The sequence below is a fragment of the Crocuta crocuta genome, unplaced genomic scaffold (assembly GCF_008692635.1).
Source record: "Crocuta crocuta isolate KB4526 unplaced genomic scaffold, BGI_CrCroc_1.0 scaffold174, whole genome shotgun sequence".
Lineage (NCBI taxonomy): Eukaryota > Metazoa > Chordata > Mammalia > Carnivora > Hyaenidae > Crocuta > Crocuta crocuta.
The window spans coordinates 2,144,913-2,164,256 of record NW_027530330.1 but is presented as its reverse complement, the minus strand read 5'-3'; the positions used below and the strand labels follow the sequence as shown (position 1 = coordinate 2,164,256).

General features: G+C 35.8%; 1 protein-coding gene across 1 annotated transcript in view; it reads right to left on the bottom strand.

The window, feature by feature from the left end:
• Nucleotides 1-19,344, bottom strand: part of LOC144232803 (uncharacterized) — a 413,974-nt gene that overhangs the window by 161,264 nt on the left and 233,366 nt on the right. The window contains exon 3 of the mRNA XM_077765644.1: nucleotides 4,722-4,788. Within this exon, the coding sequence (XP_077621770.1) occupies nucleotides 4,722-4,767 (46 nt within the window). The 5' untranslated portion in view covers nucleotides 4,768-4,788. The remainder of the gene's footprint in view (nucleotides 1-4,721; nucleotides 4,789-19,344) is intronic.

Sequence of the window (19,344 nt, the reverse complement as noted above, 5' to 3'; positions counted from 1 at the left end):
CTGCTCACACTGTCTTTCTCTCTCTCAAAAATAAATAAAACATATTTTTTTTAAAAAAAATCAGTCTTCTTTTTCAAAGTCTACTGTCATGAAATCACATTTGGTTTTTCTCTGAAACTTTGGAATTTGCCTCCCCAAAGTCGTATTTATCCAAATAATTATAATCCAAAGAAGAAGTGCTACGTGAGTGGTACAAATTCTGATAAAAGAACCACAAAAGGAAAAAAAATAATAATAATTTACATGGAAAGGATCTGGAATGTCCTCTCAGAAAGTAGCATTTAAAGAGGGCCTTAACAATTGAAGCACTGACAATCAAAATTTCAGAGTTACTGAGGGAATTACATGAGCAAAGAAAGCATGTTTTAGGAAGCAAGGTGGATACTTAGAACCACAGGAAGGAATGTGCAAGGTTAGGTCAAAGCAATAGGATAGGAACATACTTTTTCATATTGTTTTGTGATTCAAATTCTGTAACTGCTATAGTGTCTGGGACATTGTGTGTACATTATGCAGAACAAGTAGAAAAAGGCAGAGTCAGCAAAAAGAAGTCCAAGATAGCCTGCTGTGACAAGCAAAGCAAATGAGAAGCTTGTTTGACAAAAATAGATTCTACAGTCCAGTGCCTGTTCCTGATGTTGACAGAGGCAGAGGAGATGTGCATAATATAGCACATTTATCAAGGTGATGTCAAAGGATAGCGGTTTCCACCTGGGAACTCAGTCTAGGATTATGATTTACAAAGGGTAAAGAAGACTTCTGAATGTGTAGGTCGTTGCAAAAAAGAAAATCTATCATTTAAATTTATTGTAATGAAATTTCTTAAATTTTTCACAAAACTTGAAAAGCTATCTAAAATGTGGATGCTTTAAAATTATATATTAAAAAATTTGAAGGAAGTTGAGGTAAAAAAAATATCTTCCAGTTTCACTAGGTTATGACAAGTATGTAATAATTTCATTAACTCCATAGTTTACCATAGAAAATCTAGTCATATTATCTTTAAGAGCATTGCAAGTTACATATTACTATTTAACTCCTCGTTTTATATTTGTGTGGTTATCTGATGTCATTTCCATATGCAGTAGCTATCAATCTCAATCCTAAACTTGAGTGCTCAAGCAATAGTGCTTTNGGGCACTTGTGGGGATGAGCACTGGGTGTTATATGGAAACCAACTTGACAATAAACTATTTGTAAAAAAAAAAAAAGAAATAGTGCTTTATTTTCTATAACTCAGTGTTACTTCTGATTCCCAGTCCCTTTTCCTACAGATGCTCAGCTTTTCTCCCATCCTTAAGGCCATTCAATGGTTGTGATATCTTGATTTAGCAGAAGGCATTATAGGAGGGGCTACTCCCTATTTACCGATCATTTCTCTTCATAGATATCTCTTAATCCTGACCACACGGCTGCTTCAGGACCATCAATTCTCTTCAGCTACCATGCCTTTATTGGGACCCAGTCACTTTGAAAGGCTGCCTTTGGTTCTTTTCACTAGAATTACCATATAGTCAGCTTTCTTCTTCTAATTTCATTAATGCCGTAATTGTATAAGTCTGTGAGAAAAATGCCTCTTCAAAAAACTGTAGCTAGCTCCTTCCCTTCTCCTTTCCTATGGAAACTCAGCTGCTCTACAGCATGAGTCACTGGCTTTTGAGTTTCCCAAGGGTGACTGACACTAAGGAAATGGCCCAGAGAATTGAGGGATTAGTTAACTCAAGAAAATTGAACACATAAGTAAATCTATTCAGAATCATCGGTGTTAGAGTTCCACTGTTGGATAAAGAAGGTACAAATATGAAAGGGGAGAAAGGCTAGACCAAATCTGAGCTGTCCAAGTAAACACATAGTTTTTACATAGAAAGAGATACAGGTATGTGAATGTGTGACTTTGAGTGTCACCTTGGAAGTAATGAACACATCGCTTGTTCACAGACTGGGATTTCTAAATCCATTCTCCAATTTAAAAAACAACAACAAAAACAAAGTTTCCCAGGCTTCAGTTGGGAAAATATAAGATTAACCTAAAACATTCTGTCATGAAAGAAACTAAAAGAGCTTAGTCAAAGATTGATAGGGCCATTTCAAATGAACAGAGCAGCTGACCTTAAGGTTGCCTCACTTGATTAAACCTGGGAAAAATTTAATATCAAAATAAATAATGATAATAATCTATTGTAGTCCACTGAAAATTAAAAATGGAAGAAAAAACTCTACCTTACAGTAGAATACCAACTAACAAATATAGAAGGAATAGTGAAATTCAGAAATCACCATAATAATAAATTCAGGAAACCATCATCAATGGATGCTTAAATTAATAGATCAGTGCTTGATGTGAAACAGGATCTACATAGTCTCAAGTTACCTCCCCACAAACTATTTTTTATTTATTAATAAGTACAAGAAACTTGTTAACATTAGGAGGGGGAAATCTGGCAGATACAACTTTAAACAACTGGTAAAAGTTAACTTCATCAACTATAGGACAGTTGCCCTCTAATTAAGACAGACGAAGAACACTACATTACTTGTGTGGTATTCCTGCTCTAAAATGCACAATTGGAAACAAATTATAAGAAAACACCATAGGATACATACATCTTAAAAGAAAAAAAAGTTAGGGCCATGAACAATAAAGAAAGATTGAAAGAGTCTAAAGACACATGGCCTCTAAATGCAATGTGTAATCTGGATTGGTTTAGGGACCAGAAAAGAAATAAATATAAGGGGAGGGGAGGGGAGGAGTTATTTTACTCTATAAAGGGCATTATCAGAAAAAATGGTAAAATCTGTATGCCTGGGGATGAGATGATAGTTTTTCACTCATGTTAATTTCCTTACTTTCTTGGGTATACCAGAGTTATGAAGGACGGCACCCCTTCCTTTTAGGAAACACTGAAAATTTTAGGAATTCAGGTCATTGTATCTGCAACTTACTCACAAACAGCTCAAGACAGAGACAGAAGGAAATGTAAAGTGCTAAAACGTGTGGAATACAGGTGAAGTGAATTAGTGCATTAGTCAGGATTCTTCAGAGAACTAGAACCAAGAGGATATAAAAAGATATATAAGAAGAGATTTTTATGGAAATTGGCCGAATGATTACACAGGTTGAGATATGCCACAATATGCCATCTGCAAACTGGAGCACCAAGAAAGTCAAGGGTATAATTCAGTACAAGTCTGAAGGCCCAAGACTAAATTCTACACCTGAAACTAATCTTATGCTATATGTTAACTAACTGGAATTTAAATAAACTCTTGAAGAAGAAAAAAAAATAAAGGCCCAAAAACCAGAGAAACCAAAGGTATAGCAAAGGCCCAAGAACCAGGAGCTCTATGTCCAAAGCATGAGTAAGTGGATGTCCCAGCTCGAGAAGGGAAGTGAAGGCAGATCTCTTTACTCAGTCCATTGATTCAAATGCTAATCTCTTCCAGACATACCCTCACAGACACACCCAGAAATAATGCTTACCAGCTATCTGGGCGTCCCTTAGCACAGTAAACTTGACACAAAGTTGACCCTCATAAGTTGCACCAAAGTTCTTTGTACTGTACTGTTCTTATGTGCTATTCTTAAATTACTTTAAAATTAAAACTTAATGCCGAATACTGCTATTGCTTTATCTTGAAACACAATATCTCTTTAATCTCCTTAACTGTTCCTCTTCATTATCCTAAGGGCTTATATGAGTTTGTAAAGCACATGCCAGGAAACCTTGCAGAAAACCTTTCCTTTCTACCTTTACACATAGCTCTTTTTGAAGTAAGGAAGGAAAATGAAAAATTCAAACACAGAGTTCTCACTAGATGCATGTTGTCACGTGAGAATATTTGCCATTGTCTTAGCCATTATATAAAACAAGTATATAAATCTGTAAAATTCATAAAACATCAACTACGTGGTTATGACGTTTTACAGCTGCTCTTAGAAAGTTGAGGTATGATGAAAATAACTTGGAGAAATGCTTAATGAGCAAGTATTATAGTCAATATTTGATTGAAGATAAAGCCAAAAGCAATTAATAATAACATAGGATAAACTTCCAGAGTAAAAAAAAAAAAAAGAAAAACAGAAAAAATCAGAAATTTATTACTATAGTTATTATCATTTTATTATTAAACTTTTACTAGTCAGAGTTCTGAATTTTGACATGACCATGCAAGAACAGTGATTTTTCAGCATACTGACCACTAGATTGCTCCCGTAGGCACAGTAATGTGCATTCTGAAGCTAGGCATATGCTCATTTTCAATTGAAATTACCGAAGAAACAAGAAACAGTTCATTCTGTTACTATATTTGTTACTGCTGGTGATGAGGTCACCCCAGGTTATTCAGTATTACTTTCTTTCCATATGAAATAATGCACCTTGTTTCTCATTTCTGGATTCAAACATTTGGCTGATGGCAGTGACGCAACATCACTGACACAATCCCTCCATTTAAAGCTTTCTGCAATACTGAGGATGCCTTCTGATTATTTTCAGAAGTAGATTTAAAATAACAGCTCTCAAAGATAATCAATTCTAGATAGCAAAGAACTTCAAAAATTGATTCCTTTATAAAAACACTGGATGAATTGTCAAAATCAACTTTTTCAAGGATCTAGAAATTTACCAAATGCTTACAGTAATCCAAGAAGCATTTATTAAGGGTGAAAAAAGCTAAATTTTAGTAAGAACAATGGTGAGTTCTGTGGCACCTTCACTTACCCAATCCCAGTCTCCTTTCCCCAGTTCCATGCTTGGAAATCATCATCAAGCCTCTCAAACATGGTAGCTGTGAAAAACAGCAGATTAACAGTCAATGGGGTGGTTGCAGAAGGGATTGGAAATCTCCCCCAAGGCTGCACCATCAGAGAACTTTCAGTGTTTGACCTATCATGTAACTCCCTAAAAAATCCCATATACAGGGCTTCTCTTTGTCCATATACAAGAGTCCCCTCGGCGTGAAAGAGACCCTCTGAAAAGCACTTTCTCCAGGGCATTTCTTTAAAAACAAAATAAAACCAAACAAAAATAAAAAAATAAAAAACCCTGGACAATTTTCTAACATTACAGCCGCCTGAAGCAGCAGTACCAATTAGGGCAAATCAAAAACTGACCAAAAACCATGAAAGAAAAATGTAGGCAATTAGGTAATTAAAAGCAATAAGAAGACATTCAAGTTGAAAGGAAAGAAGTAAAACCAACTCTCTTCACTAATAATATGATCTTGTATGGAAAAAAAAAGAAAATCCTAAGGAATTTACAAATAAATGCTCACACACACACGCTGTTAGAACTAATAAATGAGTTCAGATAAGTTGCAGGATCAATATACAAACATCAACTGCATTCCTATACACTACCAATGAATACTCCAGATGTGAAATTAAGAAACAATTCCATTTACAATAGCATCAAAAAATACCAAAGTACTGAGAAATAACTTTAACAAAAGAAGTACAAGACTTGTACACTGAAAACCACAAAATACGGTTGAAGTAAAGGATCTCAATAAAAGGAAAGGCATCATGTTCATAAATTGGAAGACTTTATAGTGTTAAGATGACAATACTCCTCAAATTCATCTACAGTTTCAACACAGTACCTATCAAAATCCCAACTGCTTTTTTGCAGAAACTGAAAAGCTAATCCTCAAATTCATATGGAAATGCAACAGGCCTAGAATAGGCAAAACAATCTTGAAAAAAAAAAGTTGAAGCACTCCTTCCTCCTGGTTTAAAACTTATACAAAATTATAATAAGCAAGATAGTGTTGTACTGCCATAAATATATAAAACATATATAATGTCTCTATAATATATAAATCAAATATATAAAAGGAATAGGCTTGAGAGTCCAGAAATGAACCTATTTTGTTAGGTTCAACAATTTCCATTTATTGTCAATTGATTTTTGACATGGGTACCACAACAATTTAATGAGGAAAAAACGTGTTTTTTTTTTAATTTTTTTTAAATGTTTTTATTTATTTCTAGGAGAGAGAGAGAGAGAGAGAGATAGCGTGAGCAGGGGAGGGTCAGAGAGAGAGGGAGTCACAGACTGAAACAGGCTCCAGGCTCTGAGCTGGCAGTCAGCACAGAGCCCGACGCGGGGCTCGAACCCACGAACCACGAGATCATGACCTAAGTGAAAGTCGGACCCTTAACCGACAAAGCCACCCAGGCGCCCCGAGGAAAGAATGTTTTCAATGACTGATGCTGGGATAACTGGATAACTACATGGAAAAATAGAATACCTCACACTACACACAAAAATAAATTCAAAATGGATTATACACATTAATACAAGAGCTAAAACTAGAAAATTCTTAGAAAAGAACACAGAAATAAATCTCTGTTGCCATGTATTAAGCAATAGTTTCTTAGATATGACTTCAGAAGTATAATTGATGAAGGAGTGTGGGGCAAGCTGAGAGCAAAATAAGGCTGGCACCCCCCTCCTTCCGCCCCCCCCACCACCACCACTACCACAGTGGAATATGTGTGATATTCCTCTGAACACTTCTGGCTACCCAAGAACAAAGTAAAGAGGTTTAAATGCTTGCCATGATGATGTGGGAAACTAAGGCAAATGAAAAATTAAATTCCCTTACTGCCTACAGCCCCTTGACAGGTCCTTGAAACCAGCAAAGTGACCTCCCTCTAGGAGCTTGGCTGCCTTGATGATGGCACTTTGCTAGGGGCAAAAGAGAATCTTAGTTTAAGGTTATTCCAACCTTGAGGATCTTGTAAATCTACTTCCTTTATCTCAACTGCCCCAAGATATATCCTGCATATGTGCTTCTGCAAAAAAAATTAAAGTGTACAACACATTAATTTGTTGCATTTATATTTTAATAGGATTATCATTGCAGTGATAATTAGTACCTCTATCACATCACATAATTATCATCTCTTTTTAGTGGTTGGAATAATTAAAATCTAGTCTCTTAGCAAGTTTGATAATTATAATACAATATTATTGATGTCAAAAACATCATCAATAAAGTAAAAGACACTCCACAAAATGTGAGAAAATATTTGCAAATCATATATTTGATAAAGAACTTGCATCCAGAATATAAAAAGACATTTACAATTCAACAATACAGAGACAAATGAACCAATTAGAATAATGGATGAAGGATCTAGATAGACAATTCTCCCAAGAATGTATACAAATAATAAACACATCAAAAGATGCTCAACATCATTTGTCACTGTTGAAATGCAAACAAAAACCACATGAGCTTCCACTTTATACCTACAAGGATGGGTAAAAGAAAAAAGACAAACAGACACTGAATTTTGGTAAGGATGTAAAGAAATCAGAACTCCCCAAGTTGCTGTTGGAAACAAAATGGCTGCAATTTTGTTTTTTGTTCAAAAATTGTTTTTTGTTCAGAAAATATTTTGGGATCTTCTCAAAATATTAATGTAGAATTACCATTTGACCAACTACTCTGCTTCTAGGTATGCACCCAAGAAAAATGAAAACATATCCACACAAAAACTTGTAATCAAGTGTTCATAGCATGCACCCAAGAAAAATGAAAACATATCCACACAAAAACTTGTAATCAAGTGATCATAGCATCATTATGTGTAATGGCCCAAGAGTAGAAACAACCAAATAATGGATACACAAAATGTGCTATACCTATACAACGGAATACTATTTGCTGTTTTTTAAAAATGAAGTATTGATTCATGCTGTAACACAAATAAACCCTGAAAACATTATGCTAAGTAAAAGAAGTCCATTATAAAAGGCCACTTATTATATGATCCTATTCATATGAAATGTCAAGAATAGGCAAATCTATACACAAAGAGTAGATTAGAAGTTACCTGGGTCTGGGGTGGGGGTGGGGGTGGTTGGGGAGTTGGAGAATGACAGCTAAGGGGTGTGGGGTTTCTTGCTGCGGTAATGAAAATGTTCTAAAATTGTACTGAAAGCCATTGAAGTGTACACTTTAAACAGATGAATGACATGATATGTGAATTATATCTCAATAAAGCTGTTAAAAAAGATAATTTCAAAAAAATTATAGCCCTTACATTTTTGTTTCTAATACTTTTTAAATGAACATGCAGCTTCGTAATATCCCTTGAGAAAATTTGGCTCTTAAATCTTGGATGTGGAAATGTGGCCTGGAACAGTGTAATTGGATTTCAAGAAAACAAAATCATCAGAGTTTCTCTCTGTAGCTGAGTTTTCCTTACCTATACACCCCAGCCCATGAGCAAGCAGGGCTGCGTCCTCCACCCCGAGCGGCACCGCGTGGTGAGCATGCGTGAGTGTGCCCGCTCCCAGGGCTTCCCGGACAACTACCAGCTGTTCGGCAACATCCTGGACAAGCACCGGCAGGTGGGGAACGCTGTGCCGCCACCTCTGGCCAAAGCCATTGGCTTGGAGATCAAGCGCTGTATGTTGGCCAAAGCACAAGAGAGTGCCTCAGTGAAAACCAAGGAGGTGGAAACTACCAAGGACTAGTTTTGCCTTCCCATCTCCCTTCTTTCTGGCACCAGGGATCCCCAACATGCACTGATGTTGTATTTTTAACGTGTCAAAATCTGTCAGTTCAAATGTGTTGTACACGGTGTTTGTGGCCTTAGCTGACATGAAGCTGTTCCGTGAGGTTTGCTTCTCAAGTAATGACTTAGTGATCAAACTGTGCAGTACTGTGTGCATTCTGGATTTAAGTTTTTTATCACGTGTTATATCAAATCTACCACTGTATGAGTGGGAATTAAGACTTTATGTAGTTCTTATATGCTGTAATATTTCTTCAAATAAATCTCTCCTATAAATAAATTTTTAAAAAGTTCTTCCTACAAAGAACTAATGAGGTGATCTTCACTGCAGGTACCATGTAAGAAACATAGACACTCTTGTTAACATCACAAGCAATTTCCAGCCATTGTACTCTGTGGGCAACTATTAGTTACGTGTTGCTATATTGATAATGGTAACTACAATAAATGGTATGTTTTCTTGGTTCAAGCTGGATTTAAAAAAAAAATTCTTTACTGAGGTATAATTCATATTAACAATATATTCTTTTCAGGTTTACAATGTAATTGATATTTGTATATATCCTGAAATGATCACCACAAAAAGTCTAGCCAATGTTTATCACCATACATAACTATAGAATTTTCTTTTTCTCATGATGGGAACTTTTAAGGTCTGTTCTCTTAGCAACTTCCAAATATCAATATGGTTTATTAACTATAGTCACAATACTATATATTACATCCCTATGACATATTTATTTTAAGCATAAAGCTTGCGCCTTCTGACTCCTTTACTCATTTCACCCACTCCCCATCTCCCACCTGGGGCAACTACCAATCTGTTTTCACTACCTATGAGGTTGTTTTTTTCTTTTTTTCTTCACATGTAAGTGATATCATGTGATATTTATCTTTATCTGACCTATTTCATTCACTATAATGCCCTCAACATCTACTCACGTAGTTGCAAATGGCAAGATTTCATATTTTTTATGGCTGAATAATATTTTATCTTACATATATATACCATCTGTTCTTTATCCATTTATTCATCAAAGGACACTTAGGTTGTTTTCGTATCTTGGCTATTATAAATAATACTGCAATAATAATGGGGATGCGTATAGCCTTTTCTAGTTAGTGTTTTCATTTTCTTCAGACAAAGACCCAGAAGTGAAATTCCTGGATCATATGATAATTCTATTTTTAATTTGTTGACAAACTTCCATACTTTTTTCTACAGTGGCTGCACGAATTTCCATTCTCACCAACAGTGGATAAGGGCTCCCTTTTCTCTACATCCTCACAAGCACTTGTTATCTCTTATATTTTTTATAACAGCCAATCTAACAGGTATGAAGTGATGGCTCATTGTAGTTTAAATTTGCATTTCCCTGATGTTTAGAGATGTTAAGTATCTTTGCATGCACTTGTTGGCTATCTGCATATCTTCTCTGGAAAAATGTCAATTCAGATCCTCTGCCCATTTTTTAATCAGATTTTTTTTTGCAATTGAGTTGTAGGAATACTTTGTGTATTTTAGATATTAGTCCCTTACCAGATACATGATTTGCAAATATTTTCTCCCATTTGTAGGTTACCTACTCATTTTTTTATGGTTTTTCTTATTGTGCAGAAGCTATATAGTTTGATGTGGTCTCAAGTATTTGTTTTTGCTTTTGTTGCCTTTGCTTTTCAAGTCAGATCCAAAAACTCAAAAACAAGACCGATGCCGAGGAGCTTATCACCTATGTTTTTTGTAGTAGTTTTATGATTTCAGGTCTTACATTCAAGTCTTTAATCCAGTTTGGATTAATTTTCATGTATAGTATAAGATAGTGGTACAGTTCCAAACTTGAAAGACCTATATAATGATAATGTAAGACACTGATGAAAGAAAATAAATAAGACACAAATAAATGGAAAAATATTTCATTCTCATGGATTGGAAGAATCACTGTTGTTAAAATCTCTCTTCTACCCAAAGCAATCTACAGAGTCAGGGCAATACCTATCAAAATGCCAATGGTATTTTTTTTTTTAATGTTTTTATTTATTTCTAGGAGAGAGAGACAGCGTGAGCAGGGGAGGGTGAGAGAGAGGGAGTCACAGACTGAAACAGGCTCCAGGCTCTGAGCTGGCAGTCAGCACAGAGCCCGACGCGGGGCTCGAACCCACAAACCGCGAGATCATGACCTAAGCGAAAGTCGGAAAGTCGGACGCTTAACCGACTAAGCCACCCAGGTGCCCCGGTATTTTTTTTATAGATATAGAACAAACACCCTAAAATTTGTATGGAACCACAAAAGGTCCCAAGTAGCCAAAGCAATCTTGGGGAAAAAAAGAAGAAAACTGGAGGCATGACACTCTTTGATTTCGTACTCTTATTACAAAGCTGTAGTAATCAAAGCAGAATGACACTGTCATAAAAACAGATATATAGATCAATGAAATGGAATAGAGGTCCCAGAAATAAACCCATACTATATGGCTTTATTAATTTATAACAATTAAATTAATTTATAACAAAGTAGGCAAGAATATACAATGCAAAAAGGACAGTCTCTTCAATAAATGATGCTGGGAAAACTGAATATAAAACTTTGTATGTATTTTAACTCAAATAATATCTATACATTTCAATGATTAATGGATTTTCAACATAGAAAACATTTAAGAGTATCTGCCACGCCAGGTGACATCAAGAATGTTCAATCCATCTAAAATGCATATTCAGAAATCAAAAATAAATTTAAATGACATACCTGCTTATGTTCCTGAAATTAACTGAAAGTGATGATAACCTCTGTGAGCAAATTATTATTGACAACATTTTAATTGGAGATTAAAAAAATAACACAATATTAACTATCCACTATTTGGTTTCACAAATACTGAAGCTGAACCCAACGCTGATGAAATATTGTGGCCAATCGCTGCGACCAAAGTTGAACTCTGGTACACATGAAGAAGGCACATAAAAAACCAAGGTAAAAGCATGTCACCCAACATTCTTTGAAAACTTGCCAGGCAATAGGTAGGCCTCTAGATATTCCAGAGAATGTGTGAACTTTACAGTTTTCCTGAAACAAATGCACATACACAGAGAGAGGTATTCTTAATGTTCTTTACTTGAGGTAGCCAATATCATTAATATTTATTTTCTTGTAAAGCCACAAAAATTTGCAACAACATCTGCTCTCTCTTACGAATCCAGTTTTAAGAGACAATATATCTGAACTACAACAGAGACTTTTCAAACTAATCTGTTCCACTTTTCCATTAACTGCCTTTTTTATTGTATTTAATGAGTTAATAAAATTGGTTCACATTAACTGAGCTATTGAAATAGATATCTGCAGAATCCAACTCGGATATGGTACTCTTTATATTCACAATGAACATGTAGGGAAATTCAGAACCATTAGCTGTTAGGTTTCCAAAGAGAAGGTGGAATATGTGAATCTTTATGATTTACATGGTTTTGGATATATTTTGGAGAATATATTTATACTATGTCACTTGTGCCTTAAAATTTTTTATGTTTTATTTTTATATTTGAAAGAGAGAGAGACAGCACAATTAAGAAAGGGGCACAGAGAGACTCCAAGGTTTCAGCACAGAGCCTGCTCAAAGTCTCGAGCAGTGAGATCATGACCTAAGCTGAAGTCGGATGCTTAAACGACTGAACCACCCAGGTGCCTCTGTACCTTAAAACTTTTGAAGCTGAATAACCATCCTTGGCACCAACACTTTCCTTTCCCAACCACATTCACTTTATGCCCACGTCTTTCTCTGCAGAATACGGCGTTGCTACTGACACCAAGGTAAGCTCTAAACCCTGATGAATTCTTCAGTCTGGGAATGGAGAGGCAGCTTTCAGTAGAATTCCTTTCTCATAGGTTTCATCATAAACATATTTTATTTCAAACTCAGTCAATATTTAAGGCAAGGAGAGAAAAATTCCCAGAGTAAAGCACATCTTAAACTATCTAAACCACAAAAGTGAACACACACAGAATAGATCTATTTAAGTGTTTTGTCAATATCAGCTTTAGTATTGCCACTGGGCTTTATAAAAATTTTAGGACTTAGTAGTTGTTGGGGTTTTTTTTAACAGAAGCTATGGAGCTAAATTTAAGTTATTGCTATCAATCTGAAGGCGAAGATATTTTTGAAAGTCTGAGTTATCATTTGATAAGAATTTAAGAGTTATAATTTGCTCCCCCAAGGATGTCCATGCAGATTTTCCCATTCTCACTTTTGAATCTGCCACAAGATATATCCATTGTGTCCTGCTCCAGACCAAAACTCTTCCTGAGCTGCCTTAATCATATTTCCTTTGGCATGGAGCAACTCTGAAAAGGATATGGGATGAATAAAAAAAACATTCATGAGTTTTTACAAAGTAAACCCACGGGTTTGTTTTAAAAACAAACACTGAATGTTGTTTCAAGAAAGTCTTGCCATTTCAATAGAAGTTGTAAAGGAAAAATTTTTGACATCACTATCACATATTGAGTTTATAGCGCCCTCTCCAAACATAGTCTGTCTTGTTTTCTCTTTTTAAGGAAAACAATGTATATATATGGGGAGCAAGATATAAATATACATAAATGTATGAGTGTATGTTTAAAATAATATTCACTTAACAAAAAGAATGAAACACAAACACTGAGCAAATATATATGGATTAAACCAGGGTTTAGAAAAACAGTTCCCAGGGCTTTCAAGGCTCTAAAGAAAGTCTTAACCTTATGGAAAACAAGATTAGCTCCACACTGTTCCATTGAGTTTCTTAGCAGACATAGTGAAATAAGTAACATATAAAGGAAAAGTGTTGTGGAAATGGGTCAGTTTGAGAAGCCTAATAGTTCAATTTATCACACAGTTAAATATTTGAGGAACTACAAGTTAATTTACTAGAAAATAAAATCGTATAATGGAAGACCATTATTATTATAATATTCCATTAACAGTTCTAACCCCTAGAATAGCCATGAACTAGGGTTTAGAGATTTTTCTTCACACAAAAGGCTTCTGGAATTTTGCTTCCTTACTGTCTCTCACTAAATCTATGTGACAGACCTCAAGTTATCTTCTCTTCCAAGAAATGTTATATGATTCTGAGTCCCTTTCTGTCTGTTCCTCTACTACCAAGTAAATGCCTACATCATTGTATTTCTCAACCTATAATATTATTTTTGGTTTAACTCTGATTTTTTTTCACTAGACTACAAGTTTTCTGAAAACACAGGCATGTGCCCTCCATTTTTGTATACCCAGTGCATAAACCACTGTAGTGTGTCAGTCAATGTTTGTTGAATGAATGTAGAAGTAGCAACATCTGGGAAAGATGAAGCACATAGGAACCACTACTGATAGTGTGTTTTACCTTGAACCTAGCCCTGTGCTAGACAGTTAAGTATTTTTAGCATTTATTTCTCACACCAACACAGTAGCTATTTTATGTATGAAGATGTTCAAGTTTTAAAAGATTGGGTACCATGTTCTGGTCTTCACAACAAGTGCTAGAGTTTGGAATTTAAATCAAACGATTCTTGATTCCAAAGATCATTGCTCTCTTCCCGAACCCTGCTGCTTCCCATGGGTAGAATTAAACTCAGAAAGTAGATTATTTTTAAAAAATTAAGATTTTGTGGAGACTGCCCAGAATTAGCCTTATATATTAATCTCCATTCTGCTATTTCTTATTTATCCTTGTGACATCTAAAACTACCTTTTTAAATACATCCCCCTTTTTGATGTAGGATCATTTCTTTGACTCAGGTTTAGATTCTCTCTTCTTTGAAAGTTCATCGAAGGTCTATTCTTAGACTAATTTTGAAAGGACTTCTGGTGCAGAGGGTTGACTAATCATAACACTCATTTCATGGTACATTATCAGCATTGGCCCACACAAACCCACACTTGCTTTATTTATCATTCCATTATATTCCCATAACCCAGGCCCTTTCCCCTCCTACCATTGGCAAACATTCTAATGGGTTTAACGTGGTTTTGTTGGTATGTGTTCTTTCAAAATGCTTCTTTCTTGTGCACACATATTTTTAATTTATATAAATTATGTTTTGTTGTATATCATTTTCTTTTTAATTTTTTTTTGTGAACACTACATTTAAAAAATACAGCTTTATTGGTGTACACACATTTAACATACTGCTTCATAGTGTGCATCAAGTTATCTACCATAACCACCTGGAAACACTCACCATTACCTCCTTCTCTTATTTGTCAAAGTATATGGAAAACAAATGGGAAGGTAAATCAATTCAGTGTCATTTAATCTCTCACTAATTGAAGTTAACATAAGGTATATACTAGATGTTACATTAATGAGGTATGTTAGGTGTGTGTGCTACACATGCTTAGCACATTCACACATCAATATTTAGGAATTTTGTAGGGATGTTGCTTGATATGTAACATACAATACGAGATATAGAAATTAAAATCAAAAAGAATCTGGGATAACAGAATAACATAAACTAAAAAGGTGTTATGGAGTAGCTACAAGAACTAAGATAAAATTATTTTTTTGTTTTTTTTTAAATCACTGATAAATAGTAATATTTAATTTGGAGAAAAGGAAGTATAATCATTTAAACACCTTTTATAGATTCTTCTTTATAGTCTTCTTAATCTCATCATCCTTCAAAAAGTAAGTTTATGGAACACTATGATACAGTCATTTTAATTTAAACAACCCAGAAAATTTGAAGTTATGACCCTAATTTATTGATAAAGAAACTAAGATATTGAGTACTATGCAAAATGCCAAAATATGTAGAGTTAAGACAGGAAGGAACTGATTCAAACCTACATTTGGATAAGCACAGGGTTATTTGGGGGGCATAGATTCGGAACCTGTTCCAGAAGACTAGTTATACCTTTAATTAATCAACAGATGTTATATTTTCTGTATATTTCTTATGTGTAGTCTATTTTGTATCTTTACTATCTTTATATCTATCTTTACATAGAACTTCAAATTGTAGACATTTAGATTCTTAAATCATTCTCCATAGCTAATTAAGGCTTGTTGAAAACAGGAACTGTCTTACTTACTTCCTGTCATCTGCTCCACCTAGTATGGAAGACCTTCATAAAAACTTACTAAATACTAGTGGAACATAATTAAATTAAGAGCTTGAAGGTTTTCATTCCTGGGCTGCTGGAACTGTTTCAAAAATTAACCTTCCAGGTAACTTCAATAAAAGCAAAATTAACTTTCAAGAAGATGATGAAGAACAACTGATGAATAAAAGAGTTAAACTTTCAGGAAGTAGTGACAGTTTTCATTTTCTCCACCAGCCAAGACAGACTCAACAATGCAATTAAGAGCTATTGAAGTGAGTTGTGATCCTTGGTGAAACAACATTGCATAATATCTCACAGTGCCTCTAAGTCACCACAGTGCAGCGGGTTAAAGCATTTTCCACTTGGAATCCAAGGCAACTTAAAAGGGTTATTGATTTTTTCCTCTACTTATAAATGAGACTCACATATTAGGAGTGAGAACTGCAGACACAACATAATGACCTTTCTACTTGGCTTCTTTTTCCTAACATAAACAGAATCACTTTCAGTGGTTAAGAGGATATTAAGCAGTAAATCTTGTAATTATGTGTGTGACTGTCTGTACCTTGAGAGCAAAAATTAGCGGTCACATTTTTAATTTTTAAAATATCAGTTCTGTTCATTTAGCATTAGACATCTCAACATCTAATTGTGTGTTTCTCTTCCTCCAATGGTGTTGAAAAGTCCTATGTTTTTTCACGCCTCAGCACTAATACACAAGTTCAGCTTGAAACAATCACTTTATTGAAGACATAAGACCTTGCCTGACCTTGCTTTAGATGTAAGATTTAAAATAAACTTATTGATTCCTGCCATGTTATCTTACGAGAAAGATTCTAAAATATGAAACAGTAGGGGCACCCTTATTAAAGTTCTCCCAAAACAAAAGCTAAGAGGTTGATAGCTATTAAAATCAGATTTGTTTTCTACCTGCTGGATTTCACCTTCATGATTTAATTAGGGACTTTCTGAAAACAAGTTGAGGCTTAATGTGTTTCTAGTTTTTTTGTTTTTGTGGGGGATTTTTTGTCTAGTTCTTTTCTCAGAGATTTAAAAATCTATTTTTCATTCTTTGGGGGTAACATCTTTCAATCATTTCTGTGTTTGTTTCAGGAGGTTTTATGTTTTGTTTGGGGCTTGTTGTTATTTTCTTACCTGGCTATTCTGGGAGATCTATTAGCTCCTGTAACACTAGAATGGCAACATGCTCCTGCATGGCCATCCACACCTAATTCACTACAGGTAACCACAGACATTTTTATGGTGTTTAAAAGTACTAGGTGGATACTTACTCTATCTAAACATACAACCTCCCACATGCACCTACATGGCCAGTGATTATGTCTGACGCTCTCCCATTGAAAATCTGTTCAGTTCAGCTCAGTTTGTTCAGCAACAAACACATGCTTCACAGATTATTAAGAGTCATTCTGTTAGATAGTGGAGTGACAATGATAATAAAACTCTGCAATTTAACCAGAACCAGTTGTGTGCGTGCACAGAACTAAGTGTTTTATATCTATATATTCTCTCATTTCATCCTTACATCATTATATGGTAAGTATTATAACCTTTATTTTCCATATAAAGAAAGTGAGGTTCACAGAGTTAAGTACTTCGCTGAGGCCACAAAACCTGTAAGTGTCAAAATGAAGGAGTTTTTCTGATTCCAAGGGCTGGGCTCTACCTGAAATTCTATGAATAAGAAAGTCCTCTAGGTGGTTGATAGGGAGAAAATGGAAATAACTTTTAAGAATTTGAAAAAAGCTTTCAATTTTGGCAAGGATTCCATTTTTAGGATAAGAAAACAGGTTTGGAGAATGTTTTTAAGTTTCTAAGCTTCTAACTCTAATGTGTCAGTTATCAATTTGTAAGGTTTCCACTTCAAATCCACTCTTCAGTGCCTGCCATGCAGTAATAGAAACAGACAGCGCATATTAGTTTGCTGGGGCTGCCACAACAAAGTACCACACAGACTGGGCTGCTTCATCAATAGAAATTCTTTTTCTTATAGTTCTGAATCTGAACGCTAGAAGTCTGAGACAAAGTGTCAGCAAAGTTGGCTTCATCCTGAGGCCTCTCCCCTTGGCTTGCAGATGGTCATCTTCACTTTTTGCCTTCACATGTCTTCTTTCTGTATGTGTCTGTATCCAAATCTCATCTTAAAAGATCACCAGAAATATTGGATTAGGGTCCATCCTAATGACCTTCTTTAACTTAATTATCCATTTAAAGACCCTGGCTTCAAATACAATCAATTCTAAAGTATTAGGGGTTAGGACTTTCTTCAACAGATGAACTTGGGAAAGCACAATTCTGCCCATATCACCTTGTAAATATTTCTTCTTTGCAGCCTGTATAAGCCTTAAGTGCTGATGGCATACTGGAGGGGAAGGGGGTTCTCTTGGTTCTGATGTGCTCCTCTAAACAGGCTTCTGCAGTACGAGACTCGTGTAGCATGTGTGGCTTCTACAGCACCCGGTCCCACCAGCACCCAGCAGGCAGCAGCACCCGGCAATTCCCTATGGACAGCTGCTTCTTTGGGGGCTTTCTAGTGAAGAGTCACCAGTATGACAGCTGCTGTGAGCAGCTTCTCCAGGCATCTTCTTGGGGGGCTGCAGAATGCTGCTAACCCAGTGCTTCTGTTGGGGAAGGTTACTAACAAGAACTGACAGCCACTCGACCTTTGAACTGGACCTTGACAATGAAGGGCTCCTCACCCCCTTCCCTGTCATTGAAATGTGATTTCCACTTGCCTTTCCTGCTCCCAGAGGCTACTCCAAGGACATATGTGGTATGGAGAACATCTGCATGATATCCATGACTGAACCCAGTTAAGGCCTCTTTATAAACTTTTGAGATTTGGGAGGCGGGTTTTGGTAGACATTTGTCCTGTTGCCACCCAAAACAAGTCTCAGATGTAAGTTCCCTTTGCTTATTAAAAGAGTCACCTACCAATTTGATGTGACCTGCCTCTTTCTTTGGTCTCTCCCTACCCACCTATAGAGGCGCCAGCTTCAGATTACACCAAGGAAGCCCCCAAGAGGGTTGTGAACCACAGGCTTCCCCATAAAAGGCTTTGCCAGATGTACTCCAGGAGGACCTTCACACAGAGTCCCAAGCTGTAGCTTATCTCCAGCGGGGCTTCCACTGGCATGCTACGCAATGGTTTCTCAGCAAACGCTGCCACTCCCTGTGGATGGCTTCCCCTGGAATCCAACCAGAACACTCTTGGATGGCCCTGTAGCCTCAGTAAACATCTCTGCCATCCAGTAAGCCATGGCTGCACTCCCTCCACTGAAGTTTGGATCTTTCCTGGTATAGTAGAGGTCTTCTAGATTTTGTCTTTCCTTAGATATTCTTTCTTATCCTTATGGATGGTGGCTGTTTCTTACACCTGCTATCCCTCTACTCTTTAAAGTATTTTACTCCTCAGTAGTTGATCTCCTGTTATTCCAATCTCCTGTTAATAATTCTTTATATCAATTGCTTCTTCAAATTATTTTGTGGTTTCTAACTCCTGGTTATACCTGAGCTGATAAAACTAATAAATGGCAGACCCAAAACTCATATAATCCTATAAGAAAGAAAAATGCATAAGTGCTCTAAAGACTGGCAAGGAATCTATAAAACTGTCATTTTCATAGGATATGATTATCTAGAACATGTCCTTATGTCCCCAATAAACATAGAAAATGTAAAGGAAAAAAACAGCAATCAACTCTCAG